Source organism: Eretmochelys imbricata, chromosome 12 (genome assembly GCF_965152235.1).
Source record: "Eretmochelys imbricata isolate rEreImb1 chromosome 12, rEreImb1.hap1, whole genome shotgun sequence".
NCBI lineage: Eukaryota > Metazoa > Chordata > Testudines > Cheloniidae > Eretmochelys > Eretmochelys imbricata.
The window spans coordinates 3,729,501-3,748,400 of record NC_135583.1 but is presented as its reverse complement, the minus strand read 5'-3'; the positions used below and the strand labels follow the sequence as shown (position 1 = coordinate 3,748,400).

At 46.7% G+C, this 18,900-nt stretch overlaps 1 protein-coding gene across 6 annotated transcripts in view; it reads right to left on the bottom strand.

The window, feature by feature from the left end:
* Nucleotides 1-18,900, bottom strand: part of VAC14 (VAC14 component of PIKFYVE complex) — a 199,891-nt gene that overhangs the window by 79,081 nt on the left and 101,910 nt on the right. For all 6 annotated transcript variants that reach the window (XR_013347723.1, XM_077831576.1, XM_077831574.1 and 3 more), the window contains one exon: nucleotides 11,980-12,112. Coding sequence is in view for 5 of the 6 variants with exons in the window: in XM_077831576.1 (XP_077687702.1) it covers nucleotides 11,980-12,112 (133 nt within the window). In the remaining variant the exon portion in view is untranslated. The remainder of the gene's footprint in view (nucleotides 1-11,979; nucleotides 12,113-18,900) is intronic.

The window sequence follows — 18,900 nt, the reverse complement described above, 5'->3', positions numbered from 1 at the left end:
TAGAAATTAATTCCGGCCACAAATTAACATAACCCATCAGTCTGAGAGGCTCCATCAAAGACACCTCCTTGCAGCACGTGCACCAGCAGGAATAGCCCAATCCTTACAGCGCCACTTAAAAAACATTGCTCTTTATCTTCGGTTACCAGTGCTAGAATTCAGTGGATGCAAAGGTAAGAGCTAGACATGGGGAGCTGGGCTGGGGGCCACTGGAGGAGAGAAGTATGGCAGGATAATTTGTGGAGATGGGGGGCAAGGGGGATGGAAAGATATCAGCCAACTGACTCCTGACCAGCTACCATAATAAATTGGACATGACGATTAACAGGAACATCCATTCATCACTAGAACTGACCAGTTTAGCAAAGCTGTAGTCCCCCAATTATTGCATGAAAGGCAGGTTTTTTTCATGTCATCTTGCAGAGCAATTAAAAATGAATCCAACTTTCAACTACATCAGTGCAACGCACGGATTACCACCAATTCCCCCGCCAAGTCAACAGAAACTGAGCAGGCCACCAAGTGCACTAATGACTATTACATAAACTGCACTCATGAAAATTAGTGTCATGCTGACCATCAAAGGAGGAGAAGAATGTGGAGGAAAGGCGACTGACATGGCAGTTGAATTTACCACCATGCAGGTCTAAACTAGAGGTGGGCCTGGACCAAGACTCTGCATCCAAACCCTCCAGGACCTATGGGAACATTCAGGTCTGAACTTGGTGGCTTGGCCCTTTAAGTTGAAAATTGAGTGCATTGGGGCAGAGGCAATAGAGTCAACTGCTCTGAATTCAGATCACACATTCCTAGCTCAGACTTTGTCCATCGCGCTGCCCCCTGTCCTGTCCTGTCGGGAAGTCAGAGCTCCAAGTACATTTCTGGCTGTACATTGCACCATTCGGAGCCCCACAGTTCACTGAACTAAATTACACTGAAGTTGGTGATTTTTTTTTAAAAGGAAAAAAGATATAAGTAAAATGCTCCAGTTACTCCTTTCTGCAAGGCAACGGGGGCGGTGGGGGAGAATGCACAGTTCATTAAAGCAAAAAGGGCAGTCGGCCAGAGAGCCATCTTGGCAGGCAGCGCAGGGCATTTTCACAGACTTTCCTGCTTCCCAGCACAGAAGCATCCCTTGTAAAGATCACAGCTGTTTGGATTATGCCTGAGTTCATAACACAGTTTATCAAAGAGGCCAGGGTTTTTTTCCCCTCCCGCTTTGCCCAGTACAAGTGGAACAGTTCACATGAAAACAAACCAGGGTTTTGTTCTGCATGCATTACCATGGAGGGTGGGAAATAGGAGGAAGAAACACACACCAGCCTCATTGGAGGGGATTTTCAGTGAAAGGGTTCCTGGGGTCTCTGGAAAGTGAGTTGCTATGCACAGGGCTGGAAGGGGTGGGTTGACATAGCCTAACTCAGAAGACTAGGTTACAGCAGGTCTCATCTCTGGAAATCTATAGCATGTCATGAGTTTGATGTTCTCAACCTAAAATCCCAGTGGGATTTGGAGTGCATCCCAAAATGGCCAAACAAATCAACAAGTGGCAGAGCATTCAGAAGGGGCCCAGAGTTGCAAAGGCAGGGAGCACTGGTGGGACAGAGCAGATATGCCTGGGGAGAGCTGCGCAGGCCCATGGCTGCTGCAAGGGTGAGGTGAGCTGGGAAAGTTGCATGAGGGCGCGAGGACCGGAACAGCAGGCGGGGCTGCAGGTCTGAAGGGCACTGGCAGAGCTGGGGATGAGGACCTAGGACTGGAACAGCAGAGGATGTTTCAGGTCAGGAGGCAGTATACCTGCAGAGCTGGGTAGGTGCCAGAGCTGGAAAAGCAGATGGCGTGACACGGTAAGTGTAGATGCACCGGGCAAAGCAACAGGGGAAATCTGCACAGCTCCTTCCAGAATTGCCCTGGGCTCTCGCCATTCCCTTGTCACTCGTTCTGCATGAATTCAGTGCTAGAGAGAGGCTGCCTAGCCCACCCACGAGGAAGCACTGGCGGTAATATTCATCCCTAGACCCCCATTCATTCCAGTGCATGAGGATTCTGCATTCTTTCCAGTATCATAGAAGGGCCCCAACCTCAACTGTCCAATGCAGATCTGTTTCCTCAGAAGGCTGAGGAGCTTGGATCTGGGCCCCGGTTCTACGCGTGGGGCATGCTAAGATTCTGAGCTTGCTACATACCGAGTTATACTGTGACACCATTGCCTGCCCTTCCCTGAGCTGTGGGGGTAATGACCGCTCGAGTTCCTTAAAAACAAGGGGATGCAGTCTGTTACAACTGGCACAAGAAAATCCCGGGGGAATTCTCTCTTTATCCAGCCTGAAGAGTCAGCAAGACCCTCTAACTCAAACGAAAGCTCCTTCCTTTGCCAGCAGGTTTTCAGGGGCTCGTGTCCTGGCCATGCTCACCAGAGCGCAGAGAGCGCGGCCGTGGGGAAGCTCTGCAGACAGAGTGAAACCAATGTAACATGCGGCTTAGAGGGAAAAGCGCCTCTGCTCCATCCTGCCTCTGCCCAGCAAGCACCAGATGGTTTTCTACCGTGGAAGCCAGTTGCTTTTGAACACGCCTGCCCCCCCCGCCACCCCACTTTCTAAACACAGCATCTTGGTTAACAGGTTTGGTCAACTTGTCAGTCTAAAGCCTGGTCTACACGGAAGCTGGGTGTCCCACATTGCAGGCAAGTGCCCACCACACCTCTTCCTCTGGCTTGTGTGGGACTCAACCCAAGGGACAGCTTCTGAGCACACCTACTGGCTCACGCCCCTGGGTGCACCAGGCAAGGCAACACCTAGTTTGAGGACCCTGCTGGTGTTCAGGTATGAGCTAAGTGCCCAGGTGTCCACACCCAGCAGCACATTTTGGTACTAAGAGGGTTCTACCAGCAGAAACCTAAGGACGTTAGGTGTCTACAGCCAACATTTTGATCCCCCAAACCCCAGCACACGTGCGGCTTAAACCCCTTTGTGCATCTAGCCCTAAGTGACTTGCCCAAAGTTACACAGCAAGTGTGACAGAGCAAGAAATTGAACCCAGGTCTCCCAGGCTAGCCCCAGAGCCACTGGACTCTCCTTATCTGCTGTTCTGCTGTAGGGTCCATCTTCTAGCTCAGACAAAGCTGAAGGTCCTAACCACTGGGGATACCAAGGTGCTTGTGACAGACCTGGCAATTTCCTGCAATATGCTGGACAAACCTGAATTCAATAAGGTTTAACTTAATGAATACATTTAAGTATCGTAGGAGTTCATTGTATTAAAAAGGCAAATATTTATGTACTATTGGGGGTTGTCTCTAGGACAGAGACATGACTAATGTGGATTCTGGGAAGCGTTATGAGCTTCAAAGGACTGAGACAATGGGTAGGGTTGGCAGTTTTGGTAGGATGTATTGCTGGAGATTTCATCACATGACAACCTTTAATTAAATATAAATCTTTAACTCCTGGAGACTCCAGGCCAATCCTGGAGGCTTGGCAACCCTGACAACAAGCCAGACAAGAATGAACTTTTAAAGTGAGGTAGTTTTCCCAGGAAGTCTCTGGGGGAACTGCATACAAATGTGACCCCTCCGCCCCCCACTATGCAAGAACGCAGTCTTCTGATGCTTTGCCCTTAGGAGGGGACCTTTGTCTGCTGATTGTGTGTTTCCAGAGGCCCAAACTGGATAGAAGAATGACTTACAGCTGTTAGGAACAAACTTGCTGCCACAGAAAAAACCTCAGTGAGGTCTGAAGGACTGATCACCTGCCAGAGCCCTTACTAGAGTTGGGGTGATCTCTGGCAAGCTCATTAGCATGCATGTAGGTTATTTTATTGTTGTAATTTGTTTTCTCTGTACTGCTTTCACATTAAGAATAAGTGTGCTTGCTTAGGAAAAGCTGTGTGCTACCCTATATCTATAGGCAATTACACCGTTTATAGCCTCGGAGGGAGGGGTCTAAGCAGTCTGACTTGCTGGGGAACTTGCAGTATAGACAGGGAGCTTTGCAGCCTAGAAAAACCTCCATCAGGATGGAGAGAGATGTATGTCTCTACCCAAGAGGTGATGGCTGGGATTTGAGGCCTGGTCTACACTGGGGTGGGGTGGCGGAAACCGATCTAAGTTACACAACTTCAGCTAGGTGAATAAAGTAGCTGAAGTCGACGTACTTAGACCTACTCACCGTGGTGTCTTCACTGAGGTTAGTCGACTGCTGCCACTCCCCCGTCGACGCTGCCTGCGCTTCTCGCAGCGGTGGAGTACTTGAGTCGATGGGAGAGCACTCGGGGCTCAATTTATCACGCTTCGACTAGACGCAATAAATTGACCCCTGCTGGATCGACCGCTGCCCCCCGATCCAGCGGGTAGTACAGACATACCCTGAATTACTATTGGTATCTTCACGTCCTGTCCTCAGCTGCTGCCTGCCACTGCTGTCACAGCTGCTGCAGCCCAGGCTGGAGGAAGGCAGTCATCCCCCAGGAGAGTGCATCGAGCTGAAGCCTGGAAAGTGCTTTGGGCTCCTTTGGGAGCAGAGGTGCGTTGCAGAGAGGAATTTTACCGAACCTGCAAAACTGGCATCTGTGAAGAGCTCCAACAATGTGGGTAAATGGGCCCTTTCCCCACAGGCAGGCAAAATGCTAAATCAGGAGCCATCTCTTGGCCTAGGGGGTTACTGTGGATAAAGTACATAGGACCTACTAGAGTGTCTAGATTTAAACACACTAACAAACCTGGTTAACATCAAGCATGCCAAACAGAACAGGACGAGCACATGGATTCTTACGCTTACTCCAAAACCCCCTGAAGTGTAGAAAAAGGGTTCACTTCTCCACACAGCCCCCAGATGGGCTCAGCAAAAGAACCACTGTGTATGTGGGGTAAGACATGCCCCTGAGGTTTTTACTGGAGCAGATGACTGCAGCCCTGAGAACACGGTGCCCTAAGGGCTGCCCATTAGAGCAACGTCCTACCTATGATGCTTTAGTGAAAGCACAGATGAACTTCCAGGGGCCATTTGCTGCCCAGAAGCCCACCTGACTCCTGGTCTGATGAGCTTTAGTGGCAAGGGATTTCATCTGGTTTTCAATGCTTCAAGGACAGCTGGATGGATCCAGGGGGAAATGCGATGCTTTGGAAGCTGCTTTGCATATTTGTGCTGCTACAAACCATTTCAGCAAGCCAGTAGTTGAATATTAATATTTTGTTCTTGCTTAATGGTACAGCCCACAGCTAGTGAGTACAGGACTCTTTCCTTGCCACATGTCAGGCTAGGGCAGAGGGAGGCAGGGTCCATCTTTCCTGGTTAGCGTGAAGGTTGGTATTTCTCAGGGCCACTGACACAGTGGAAGGCAATGAGCAATAGTGAGCAAAAGGCTGCTGTGATTCCTACCCCTCTGTCTGGGCCAACAAAAGCAGCCCCTTTGAATGCAAGAACATCTGGGAGAAGAGCGTCTGTGGGTTCAAAGGGAGAGAGGCAGTGTCTTGAGCACTAGACTGCGTTTCTGAGGTGCAGTCACCTCACAGGGTTTGGGCTTAGGGTGCTCAAGTGCCAGCAGAAAACATCTGGATGAGGGACGAGATCCCACAAGGAAGTCATCCACCTGCTGAGACAGACGCTTGTCCAGGTGAAAAGGTGCCCCACCAAAGACTCGAAGTTTGGTGTGCGCTCTTTTGCTTCTTTAGGGTTATAAAGGCTGCCTGAAAGGGCTCGTCTTCCCCAAAGATGGGGCTGTATAAAGAAATATCAGGAATTTCAGTTCAGGTATTCCCTGGAGGAAGATGAGTGGTTACTGGGAGCAGCCAGTCCTTCAGGGAAGCAGTGGGGGTGCTGAGTCTTTAATAAAGATGGCTGCTCTCCTACGTGTTCTTTTGACCTTGGAGACAAGTATGTGCTAACACTGATTACAGCCCCCTTGCCTCTCCCAAATGCTTGGCTTTCATTCCCTTCTCTGGTTTCAGAGTAACAGCCGTGTTAGTCTGTATTCGCAAAAAGAAAAGGAGTACTTGTGGCACCTTAGAGACTAACCAATTTATTTGAGCATGAGCTTTCGTGAGCTACAGCTCACTTCATCGGATGCATACCGTGGAAACTGCAGCAGACTTCTTCTTCTCTGCTAGCGTCAATTTCACTAACTCTACAGTCAGCGCAGGCAGGGCCTACACTAGACTTCTTCCCACTAGCGAGTTCCCTCCTTTGCTGTGACTGGCCCAGCCCCAGCACTGGTAATGACCGGTACGGCTAGTGTCGACAGGGCACCGCGTAACGACCTACATTTTAATCACACATCTACTAAGGGGACTATGTGCTTAGGATTTCCTCCCTGGTGGAGCCAGCCGTGAGTTCTCATTCACAAACATTTGGATGAAAACTGGCCTTCCCCCTGCCTCTTTTCCCTTTGGTCACTGGAGGGAGGGAGAGGAAGGCAAGGGGGAAATGTTTGGGTTTTAGTTAAAAAAAAAAAAAAAAAGTACAGACAATTTTGGAACAAACTGTTCCGAAGTGTCCTGTGGGCCAGTTCTCATTTTCAGCCAGCTCCGCCTCCAGGTTGTCTCTGGCCCCTCAGGATAGGCACATCTCTCATGGTGCCTAGCATAAGCCTGGGCGAGACCCGCCTGGCAGCATTTAACTGGGGTGTTAGCCTCTGGGGTCGGGCTGAGCAGCAGTGGGAGGCTTGGGATTCCTTGAAGGCCTTGTGGCAGCTGGCCTGCCTTGGACTTGAGGCGGCACAGGGCAAAGCAGGGTGTACTCAGGTGGCAGAAGAGGGGATGTCTGAACCCACCAGCACTCAGCATAGTGGGAAGTGCCCAACATGGAAGGTATTTCTGTGGCTCCTGCCAGAAGTGAGCAGGGAACCTCCTGTTGTAAGGCAAGAGGCTTTACTAAACTGCAGCCTGCTGATCTGACCTCATGCTTTTCAGGCACACAGGGGCCCCGGAAGACAAGGAGCAGGAGCTGAAGCTCCTCTTACTGAACTTTATTTTCCCAGGCACCTTCTGAAGAAAGCAGGCCCCTAAGGAGAGCTGTGCATCAACAGCTGCACTGAGGGGGAGTAGAAACTGGACTCTATATATCCCCGCAGCAATGCCCCCTTCGGTCAGGAGGTGGATTTAGCTATGGGCCTGTAAGTTACCCATAGAGGGAAAGCCATTAGCAGAAGGATGGGGGAGTGGAGCTACGCACTGCGGAAATGAAAAGGTCAGCAATGTTACTATTCTGTGTCCGTGGTGACTGCTCAGTTCTCCAGGGCTGATTTCCTCAGTCTCCCAAGGTTATGGGAAGCCAGGGCATAATGTGACTGAGCACTACCCATCCTGTTTTGGTGCTAGGACTATGACCCAGGCATCATACCCGTCCTCTGGCCAGAAAAAAGGAAAGACCCTCCGTCAGGAGTAGATGCCAGCATCACTCCAGAGACTGTCCTACAGAAGATGCTTTGCACATGTGACTTGCCAGAAATTCATTTGCCTCTAGGATCACTGAAGAACTACCCACCTGAGTCATATTCCCTGAACTTCATACACAGAACATACCTTCAGCCTCTAGGGTCAAATGAAGACTTAGTAGAAAAGAGGTGAAAGTCTTTCATAATCATCAACTACAAGGGGCCATTGCTGAGCACCAGAGGGGGTTAGGAAATAAACCATGATTATTCCAGACATTGCCTGGCAGCCTCCATCTGACCTCTGGACCTCCCTCTTTGCCAAGATCAGACAACACTGGCAACACTAGAGAAAGAGTCACTAGTTTGTTTTTTGGAGCTTTCTATCGCACAATTCCTTTTCATCTCATGTTATTCCTTCACCCCAAAATAGTCTTCTAAATTTAACCATTTTGTTCTCATTCTCTGCTCCCAAGCCAGGTTCCAAGGGTGTACAACAAGTCACTGAAATGCAGCTTGTTCCCAGTTTTCCTTAGTTTTAGCTGTCCTTGGGGCTGCAGGTAATCAAAACAGACAGAATCTGTGCCACATGTGGGGGATAAGGAATTAAAAGAAAGGAAAAAGGCTGTAGCCTTTCAATTAATTTGGGGTGCAACATGCACTTGTCACTAATAATGTGTGTGTGCTTTGGTGGCTACTTGGAGATTAATTAAGAAGATGATTGGTGAGACACACTACATTTTATTAATACTACAATCAATATAAACAAAATCTTAGAACTAGAAGATAGCAGCAGAATCTGCATGATGTATACTCTCCAATCCATGGGCTGAGGGTTCCCCTGAAAGGGGGAGTAAGCATTAAGGTTGCCACCATCCTGCTATCCCGAGGTCTCGCCACGGGTTGGGATTGAGTCCCCATTTATGCACTTACTCCCTTACAGGGACCTATTTCTGAGACCACACTCTAAGTCTTGGCCTCTTGTTCATACCTGCCGTTCCTGCTACCCATGGTTGGGTTCTGACAATTGCTGTAAGCATTGTGCAGACAGAAGGTTCTCTATACAATGCAGTTCGGGAACTCAGGCAAAATAAAGGCTTTACAGTCTTGCAGTGTATCACAAGATAGATATTGCTAAATCTTCTGACCCCAGGTTACTTGCTAATGCTAAACTTTCATTAAGCCTAATGTGGCCTTCTGCTAACCATTGCTACCACTGGGCCTCAAGCTGAATACTACACTTCAAGTTCACAGCTAAGCTCACTTTAAAATAATCTAAGTTTCTTTGCTTATTCCTACCTGCATCAGAGCATTAGTTACATTTTCACTGGTTTAGAAAGCATCTTAACTCCGAGATATGATTATTTTGCCAATCACCTGAATTCATGCCATGGGTTAGAGGTCAACAAGCTACTAATGGGGAAACCTTTCTGTGTTCTTCTATTAAGGATTCACTTGTGGGAACTACTTTGTTTATCCTTATAACTCAGTGCCCACTAGCAAGGAAGAGAAACTGTTAGGACATTAGTGATTGTCCAACACCTGCACATCACGTGCTCTGGTACCAACTTACCACCCTGCCTTCACCCCAGAATCAGCCTGGCATCTGCAGGACATCAGCATGTTATGCAGTAGCAGGCAGACTCACTCAGGGAGAGTGCACAACTGGACTGTGGTACTAGCCAACACATATGTATTGCACAGCACATTAACATGTATGGCCCACACCAGCTTACCATGCATTGTGCATCCGATATTAATCTTGGTATACATTCCATGCAAGTGCTGGGACGTTATGCTGACGGAATTGTATTATGCTCTTCCCACAATTCTGTTCGCCCATGCTAAGCATCCCACAACACTTTGCAAAACCGAACTCAGCTTTGGCACTAGTAAATATGAAACCAGTCAGGACAAGATCCACTAATTCTATGTCCCAGGACAGGCTGGGATTTGCCTCTACAGCACAACTAGTACTTAGAACGTGGAATCCAAAACAGGGAGATAAGGAAGGAATAGGTGGATAAAGGAAAACAAGACAAAGAGCTGATTGGTGGATTTCAGTCTTAGGTGACAAACAGAGAGCTCTCCACTACAGATATTGCTAGTTTGAACGCTTAGTTCGGAGCACACCTTCTGTGCAGGATGAACTGAACACGGCAAGAGAACAGCTTCCTACAAGGATTGGAAAAGTATTAACTTGTTGCTTTATGTATTGTAAAGATTGGTCACTGGACAATAAAATTGGCTAAGGCAGTGATTTTCGACCTGTGGTCCACGGACCCCTGCAAGTCCGCAGACTACATTGAAGATTTCCAAAGGGTCCTCACCTCCATTTGAAATTTTGTAGGGGTCTGCAAATGAAAAAAATATTGAAAACCACTGGGCAAAGGCTTGGTTATTTGGGTTCTTGAACATTTTTAATATCAAACCACAATTATAGTCAAGCAACTGGCTCTACTTAGGAAAACAGTAAGAACAAATACACTGAAGACAATCTGAAAAGACTGCACTGAAGATAGCGCAAGTGGCTCCCATGATCAATGGGTCTTGGTGACAACAGATCAAATTCAAATACTGACAGTACAGCAAACTCTCTCCCCTCCGCCTTTCTCCCTTGCTTTAAATCAGTGAAAGTTAAAACTGGCATTGAAACTGCATATATTAAGCTCAAGAATTAACACCTCCGGAGATCAATGGGGCAGTTCATACCTCTCCAAGCTACCGCATCATGCTGTGTGCAGACTCAGGGAGTCATCATTGTAACAGTTACAAGAGTCTCTTCGCAGCCATAAGGGCTGGAGCCTTAATTTCTCTGTTAATTGGAAGGTTGGATTCTGGAGCACAAGTCACCAAGAAAAGCACTGGCATATTAAGCTGCCATGACCTGGCCCAATTTCATTTCTACTACGCATTGGGAAATGGCACAGCAAGCCCAGATGCAGGAACCTTTGGTCCCCGTGCCATTTTCCCCACGTAAAAGAGTCCAGCTGACTATAGTTCAGAGGAATGTCTGACAGGAAACTGTACAGTCTCCAAACCAGAATGAGACCCAGGTATAATTCTTAATGTGCAGTGCGGGCCTTGGCCCTCTAATCAGAAACAGGACCATTCTACCACTCCCTCTCAAGCACAGTGCATGCAGACCATGGCCATGTGTTCTCTTTTGCAGAAGGCAGGGAAGAGAGAAAGCACTTGCTGTTATAAAAATCCCACATAGCATAAACTTCGACAGGAGAAGGCCATTAGCACATGCCAATCTAGGCTTTGGGAAATTAGTTTCTCCCGTGATTCTTGAGATCCGACATCTAGTGGAACTGAGGTGTAATATAAGCATGGAGTGGGGGATATCCTGGGAGAGGTGAAAAAAACACCTTGCAGACCTTCCCCCTGCTGTGGAAAGAGCGGTGGCACTCATGCCCCATACACAATCTTAGTGTACACAGATGTTTCACTGCTAATTGTTTTAGCACGAATAATTAACACCGAGATCTAATGGCAGCTTCAAACCCTAACTTCCCCTTGAAATGAATGGGGCAACTCTCTCTGCAGACGACCTGAAACAACAGAGGAGAGGACTCAGGCAGACATCACTGCCATTAGACACACCTTGAAGGTTTTCTCTGCAAACATAAGGGTTAGGCGTGCATGAGCAGCATGCTAACCAGTACTGCAACCTCTGATCACTTCTCTCCTTGTAAGCGATACGGTTAATACTTAACCATGTACCTTTCACAATTATTCCATCCATCCAATCTGCCTCTGACCTCCTCTTGCCCTGGAAGAGGGAGTTCCATGGAATTCAAATCTCCATGCTCATTTGGTTCTGAGTTCGAGCATACTTCAATAATGCCTTCTGATATAGGCAAGGAAGGAAAGAGACACAATTGGGCTCTGCTCCCACTCAATACCCCCTTTGCCTCGCCTGTGACCTTCAAGTTGATTTCTGAGAAAGCACAGCAGAATTTGCTGCCCTTGCCCCAGATCTGGTGTGTTAAGGATTACACACTGCCAGCTGTCTGTCGCAACACACGTTTTCCCAGTATCCACCACTTAATTACAGGTCCCTGGAAACAGAAATCAAACCACACAAGAGACCATGACACTGATTCCACAGTTCCGTTTGCCTTCCCATTTAAAAGCGCTCTCTTAAAGTGATGAGTTTTACCAGGCAGTGCCAACTGTTGAGTGTATACATCTCACAATGACAATGCTCTGAACAGATTGTCAATGCACACAAGTACTACACCACACTGTACCCGCACCAGCTAAAGAAAGAGGGTCCACACACCCACAGAATAGCCTGTTTCACACTCCCGCTGTTTTGTTAGTGTCTCAGCAAGATAGGATCTGAAAACAGTGTTTAATTAGGAAATATTTAACCTCAGGGGATAGAAGTGAAAAATATGGTGTCTTAACATGTGAAAAATTAATTCACTTGCTCTAAAAATATCAACTGCAATGACTGGCAAACAAAGATGGCTTGCAGAGAGGTCTTTGGCCACAAAGAACCAGGCAAGCATTAGGCTAAAATGCCACATACCATCTAGAAGGAAGATGTTCTTATCACAAGTTGTGGTATGAGAAAGAGATGGAGAAAGATGGTGTTCTGACCTGATGATGAATGCTCCTCTGGTCTCCAGCAGCTTCCGCTCACTGCTGAATCTCTTGAGTAGGTTAATCATGAATTTGTAGAAGTAGGAGTTCATGGTGGGGGTTGAGGGGGAGCACTCCATGCCTTTCATACCTGGACGGGGAAGGAGAGCAAGTTACAGAACACAGTCACAAGTGCAGCTGTCTTGGAATTGGAATTCTCTCCACGTGACATGCGTTTACTCTTATGGCATGAACCTGTCAGGGTGGGGGAAGGCAGTGAGAGTCAGGTAGAGGATTTAAGGCATGATCCAATGGCCTTTCCTTTGAGGTATTTATTTCCATAAACATGTCTGGCACCTTTATACCAAGATAACCACACTCACATGGGAGGTGACACAGATTTATTCGTGTCAGTTTCTAAATAGAGATAGTTAAATCAATGCAAAAACTATTCACAGACCAGCTCTCCATGTAGTCTAAGCTCTATTTTTACTGTGATTCTACACACACCCCTCTGCCACCCGCCCACACGACTGCCACTTTGAATAGATAGTTCATTCAAGTAGCTGAGCCAGAGCTTAGTGCAGGAACTGAATTAATGAAGGTATTCCTTGTGCTGCTGATTTCATTTCTTTATGTTCTCCTTCAGGAAGTTTCACGCCGCTACTGAACAGCCTGGTGTCTGGCAGTAGCAAACACAACTCAAGTTGCAGCATTTGGTGATCACAAAACGTAATCCTAAGAACTACTAACTGGACAGCCCAAATTGAACACTGACTTACAAGTGCCTTTCCCTCTTTACAGGGAATTTGTTGGGAGACAAGGTAGGTGTGTGGGGAAACGTGCATCAGAAAGATACTTTCATTTGGTGATCAAAAACAGAGGTCAGTAGTGAGCACAGAGGCAGTGCGGCCTAGTGGATAGGGCACCTCACATCAGGCTCTGTCTCTAACCTGCTGAGACACTTTAGGCAAGTCATTTAATCTCTGTTTTCCTCTCCCACCCTTTGAGATTGCAGGCTCTCCAGGGCAAGTAGTGTCTTTTACTGTGTGTTTGTACAGCACTTAACACATTGGGCCCCGATCTCTATTTGGGGCTTTAGGTGTTACTAGTATAATTTATTAGTATTATAGTTATTACCATGGGCACTATCACTTTACAACCCTATGGATCTGAGAGTTATTTTACACACTTAAGAGAATTAGAAGCCTTAATTCACATAGCCAATTCACTGAGAGACAAGTGATAACTTGATAAGATACTATTTGCATGTTAATTGAACTGTGTAAGGGTGTTGGCAGCCCAGTTAGCTGGAGAGGCATGAAAAATGCACTTCCTAGTTCAGGATACCCAGACAATTTCACCCCAAAAACTTCAACCTTTGAAGTTCAGAGAAGTTGTCCAATAATGATTGCTTTCAAGTGATGGAACTATGGTATTTACTTAATTTATTCAGTTACTGGAACACGCCATCAAAGCCAATGGTTTAAATGGACGTTTTAAAATAAGTTAATGAAGGAGCTGCTTAAAAAACAGAACACCCCTAATGCTCCAGCAAGAGGACTGCTGTGTGTGTGTGTGTGTGTGTGTGTGTGTGTGTACACACGCACACGAGTGTGTGTGAGTGCGTGCGAGTGCAACGGCCATAATGATACAGCTAGGGCACTACCAAAGAGCCCAGCCAGAGAGGAGCAAAGTCTTTGGTACTTCTCAACAGATCAAATGATAACTTAGAATATGATTTTTTTAATCCATTTGTATTGAGCTGGGTACATAATTAAAAGCACAATTAAAAGCATAGTGAAAAGTAAGACTGCAAATTTACGGAATGGTTTCTTGTTGGGCGAGCATGGTCTCCATGCCAGTGATCCAGATTTTGGCACAAGTTGGGTAATGCTCAGTCTCCCAGCTGGCAAGAGCTAAACACGTACAAATCCCAGGGGGAAATGAAATGAGACACCAACATGGCTGGGATGTGCAGAGGAAACTAGGGGAATCAGGCATCTGTTCCCACTGAATTTCACCCATTCCCTTAGGGGCCTTTGAGATCCCAGTCTATGCTCTTGAATAACCTTTAATGGCCAGCTCCCAGAAAGCAAGTGTTAATCACAGTAGTGTATTCCCTCTCAGCTGCAGGCAAGATGACCCAGATTTTAAAAATAAATAAATAAAAAATACTAGACTGCCAAAACAAAATATTCCAATACAAAGGTGCACGTGCTCAAGTGAATACATTAACCAGAGCTGAAATATATCCATACCCTCCATATAGCCAGCACAGTTGTTCCTCATTGTTCACAGGAGATTCAAAATAGAAACACTGCAGATGACACCATATGCAGCAGCCCATCTTTAAACACAGCGTGTCACCCTAGTGCTCTGCAGACTGCACTGAGTAGCTGTTCATTACTGGATCCAAATTAGAGTCCTAGCAGAAGTCGCCAAAGCTGTGACAGGCATGGCAATTCCCTGCACTATCCTGGACAAGCCTTACTGAATGATGTTTGCATATCGTTATGGGCCAGGGATTGTATGTAATTTCATGGGGCAGGGGGACTGCAATCCTCCAGGAGCTAAGGACAGTGGGGTTGAGGTGGCTGGGCAAATTCACTCAGGATGCAACACCTCTGGAGAGACTACATATACTGGTTAAGAGTGGATTCTCAGAGACCAGCAAAGAAAGGACTTTTGGATAAATAGCATGAGTTTTAACTGATTCAGGGCCAGCTTTAAGATCCAGCAAACAGACCAGACCTTCTGTCCAAAGGGGGCCCCAATCTTTCCTGGGAGGGGATGGAAGGACTTGACCTATTCATCAGGATGCTTGTTCTGAATTAAGAGCGGTCATGAACTTGCGGCCACAGAAAACGCCTTGGTGGGGTTTGAAGGACTGATCACCTGCCAGAGCCCTTGCTGGACTTGGGGTGATTTCTGGTAAGCTAATTAACATGTATGTAAATTCTTTTATTGTTGTAATATCTTTTGTCTAACGCTTTCACCTTAAAAATAAATGTACTTGCTTAAGAAATCTGTGTGGTACCTTATACCTATGGGAAATTATGCTGTTTATAGCCTCCAAAGAGAAGGCAAAGCAGGCCTGCTGAGACAGGTTCACCTGCTGGAAAACCACAGAGGCGCAGGGAGCTGTGCAGTCTGGAAAAGCCCCAGTTAGGATGGAGACAGACACATGTTTCAGCACCAGAGAGGTTGACAGCTGGGGATCCGGAAGCTTGAAAGTGGATGCCCTTGGTGGACACTGAGGGGGATATGATGTCGCCCAGAGCTGATGCACCACATCAGCTGATTTTTAATTTATCTGTTGGAATAATGTACTGCTCACAGTCTACACAATACAACAAAAACAAACCAGCAACATAACCCTAGGAGAAACCCCAGCTGAACGCCATCGCCAGCTCCACCCCTCGAGGCAGGACTTTCCCCAACCACAGTCCATCCCCATCAGGCACTCATCCCTTCAATCGCGCAGGCAGAAATTTGGACCTAAAAGTCAGACCCTTCTTAAAGGAGGCCGCTCTCTCCCCTCATGACCACGTCTGCTGCGTTCCTCCCGCACTCTGGAACTGACAGCGTCAAGGACACAACGAGCCTGTGCTGGGAATTGGTCTAGCTATAGGACTCCCTACCACAAGAAAGGAACAAACTACGATCTGATCTTTGACTCTCAATGCAAGGCCCACCTATATATGAGTGTTGTGTGTCACCAGGCTGATCTATTTAACGCAGCCTTCTTGAGATTATCCCGTTTTATGCACCAACAGGTGTGCTGTTCTTCATGCTGTCCTTGTAGTGCTTTCTGGGGCGGCCTTGATTCCGATGTCCAATTCTCCACAGAAAATTTTTCTGGGGAGTCCATGTTCAGGCATCCAAATGATGTGTCCAACCCAGCGTAGTTGGGCTTTTATCAGCATGGTCTTGATGCTTGTGGTATTTGAATTTTGGAGAACCTCCAGGTTGGTAACTTTGTCTTGCCAGAGGCTCCCCATAATGGCGCAGAGACGGCATATGGAAGGGCTCTAGCGGTTTCATATGCCATTTGTATGGTGTCCAGATCTCACAGTTGTGAGCACAGAAGCATTGTAATGTTTTATTTTGTTGAGAGGGTTCTGTTGTGGGATTTCAGGACTTGGTTTCATAGCTTTCCTAGTGACCGAGAAACCCCCGCTCTCCATGTCTCAGCAAAATTTGAGGTCAAGGAGGAATGGTTCTCTCATGGCATACCGACAATCAGCTCAGCCTTATGCATGCAAACATCACCGTCAAGCATTTGCCCTCAATCTGTGTTCTGCAGAGCCACGCGATCCAAATATTGGTCCAGTTTTTCCCCTTGAAATCCAAGTGACGTCGGGTCTACCAGTGCCTCCAGGGGAAGAGCATCTGAAATGCTGATCAGGAGGGAGAAGGGAAGAAGCACCTATGTGCAGTTAGGCTAAACATATCACTTTAAAGAGCAATCTGTTGCTGTAGGAAGTCCATGACAACATGGAGAAAAAGCAGAAGTCATCTCCCATTTTGGGGGTGGGGAAGCAGAGGTACCTTGGTACCTTGCCAGCTATCAAGGTCTTTCAGTGTTTAATTATGTGTTTATCCAAAACTGCACTGGATTTTTCTCAGCAACAAATCTATGCAAAAAAATTTCAATAGATCTAGAATATATCAACCAAAATTTTGAACAAAAAGAGCTGTCCCAGCTTCACCTTCTTTCTTGCAGAGGAAGAAAGATGAAGATGCCAGGTTGGGAACAAAGGCAAACTTTGAAAAATGTAGTATTACGGCTGTACATGATCAAACAGCTGAGAAGACCTCACATTCGTCTCGTGGAGCTTTTCAATGAAAAAGGTCCATATTTCAATAAATAGCAAGAGTCCACTTGTGTCTAGGAGTACTGTGCCTAAAACAGAAAGGGAAGAGCACTCTCACTTTACACACTGGTGGAACAGATGGGTACTGAACAAAAGCACATTCCCATCAGAGTATATCCTAAGCTTACTGGGGTAGAGCACTGTTGGATCAATGCCTTCCCCCCATGCTCCCTTTAATTCTTGGTAGCCCTCTCTGGAGGGCTTCGTTTGGAAAGTTCCCAACGGTTAGGTTTCTTTTTCTTTGTCGACGCCTGGCCAAGGTAGCTGAATGTTACAGTCATGGAGGCATTGCAGGGCTTTTGACAGGCATTGTCTAAGCTCTGTACATGAAGGTCATTTTCACAATTAGATTTCAGAGACGTACAGATTCAGCTGGCTCTTCCACCTCCTTTGCGGTGGAGCTTCATTGCATCCTAAGCATTCCCAGCCAGAAATCAGCCACACGCCTCTCTGGGATGTCTTCAAATACTACCATAAAGTTAACTATTTGAGCTCGTCTTGCCAGCTACTTATTTCATTAGCTGCCCTGCCTCCGTAATTTTTAGTCCCCTCCCCAGGTCACCTTGCTGTGCTCTACATCAAACCCCAAACATGGAGCAGCCTATATATGTTTATTATTTGAATTTCCAGAGCACCCTAGTCATGGATCAGGCCCCACTGTGCTAGGCGCTGCACAAAAATAAACAAGAGGACAGTCCCTGCCCCAAGGGCCTTACAATCTAAGTGGACTACAAGATGGCCAAAGCTCCACAGACAGAGAAGACATCCCATAGAACTGAAAACAACCTACTTGCCATGAGATTTCATTTACTTTCAGGTACATTCTTTCATCCTGCAGATCGAAGATCGAACACTTTCCAGCCTGGAATTACACATCAGTTTAGAAGAGCTGCAATTAAAGCAGATTGTATAGTGTTTTCACAGAGGTACGTCTGGAGGAAGACGACACTTCTCTTGAATGGTTCCCAAACCCTCTGAACATCTGTTTTGCATGACACCCCACCATGACAGAGTTCACATATTTTGTATATGGAGAGCTTCATGGATCTATAAGCTAAATGGAAAGAAGATGTGAGCTAACAAGGTTAGAGAAGGCAAAGCCATATCTCCACTCAGAACTACCCACCCACCGCTCAAGATCTCATTCATATTATGATTTCAATGCTATTCTAACTCCATGGCCTTCCCACTCACCTTCTGTCACTGCAAGGTGCTTGCACATTCTAGAGCAATAAAATCTTAGGATCAGCACTCCAGTATTTATATGAAGATGTGTAAGACACAGGTGGGAAGAGGCGTTAAGAAAACTGTGGATTAATTAAAAAGAAGTGTAAACTTCAATTAAGCTTAGACTTTGCAGATTTGTAACCTGCCAGATCGGCTGCTAACTTACTAAGCATGATGCTGAAAACAAAGAACACGAGCGCTTCGCTGCTCTTTGGTTGGAGTGTGGGTAGCTGTGCGAAGAACCATCTCCGCTCATACGTGCTGCAAACACCAATCCTAGAGCTTGGCTTCAGTGGCATTAATTAGAGCAAACGGGAACATCCAATGTTCTTGTGGACCAAAATGAACAGTGTAGGCATTTAACCTGGGTGCAGACCCTGGACTCTTCACCTCCTCTCTCCCAAAGCTTGGCAGAGAAGTCTCCCTGGGACACAGTACAATTAAGTCTTCTTTCAACAGTTCCTGAATGGGATCCAAGAAAAATGCCAGACCTTTCACCAGAGAGCTGAAGCATCTGCACACTCGACACAGGATGGAGTAGTGTAAGCTGGAAAAGGAAATTGCAGCTCTGAAGAGTTCATGACCAGATGTGGTCCTTATAACCACTGTTCAGATAAGTGCTGATGGTTAGAAGGAAAGCAGGAGTGATGGGGAACACAGTTCCTCCATTGCATAAGCAACAGAATGAAGAGGTGTGGAAAGCACAGCCTCCCCTTGAAAGGACCTGAAGAACACAGAATTAGAATTGCAGGCAGAGTGCCCATTCTTGGCTCTCCAGAAAGTATCTAGAGATACCCAGCCCAGATGAGGCTCCAAGCTCACTTTCCAGATT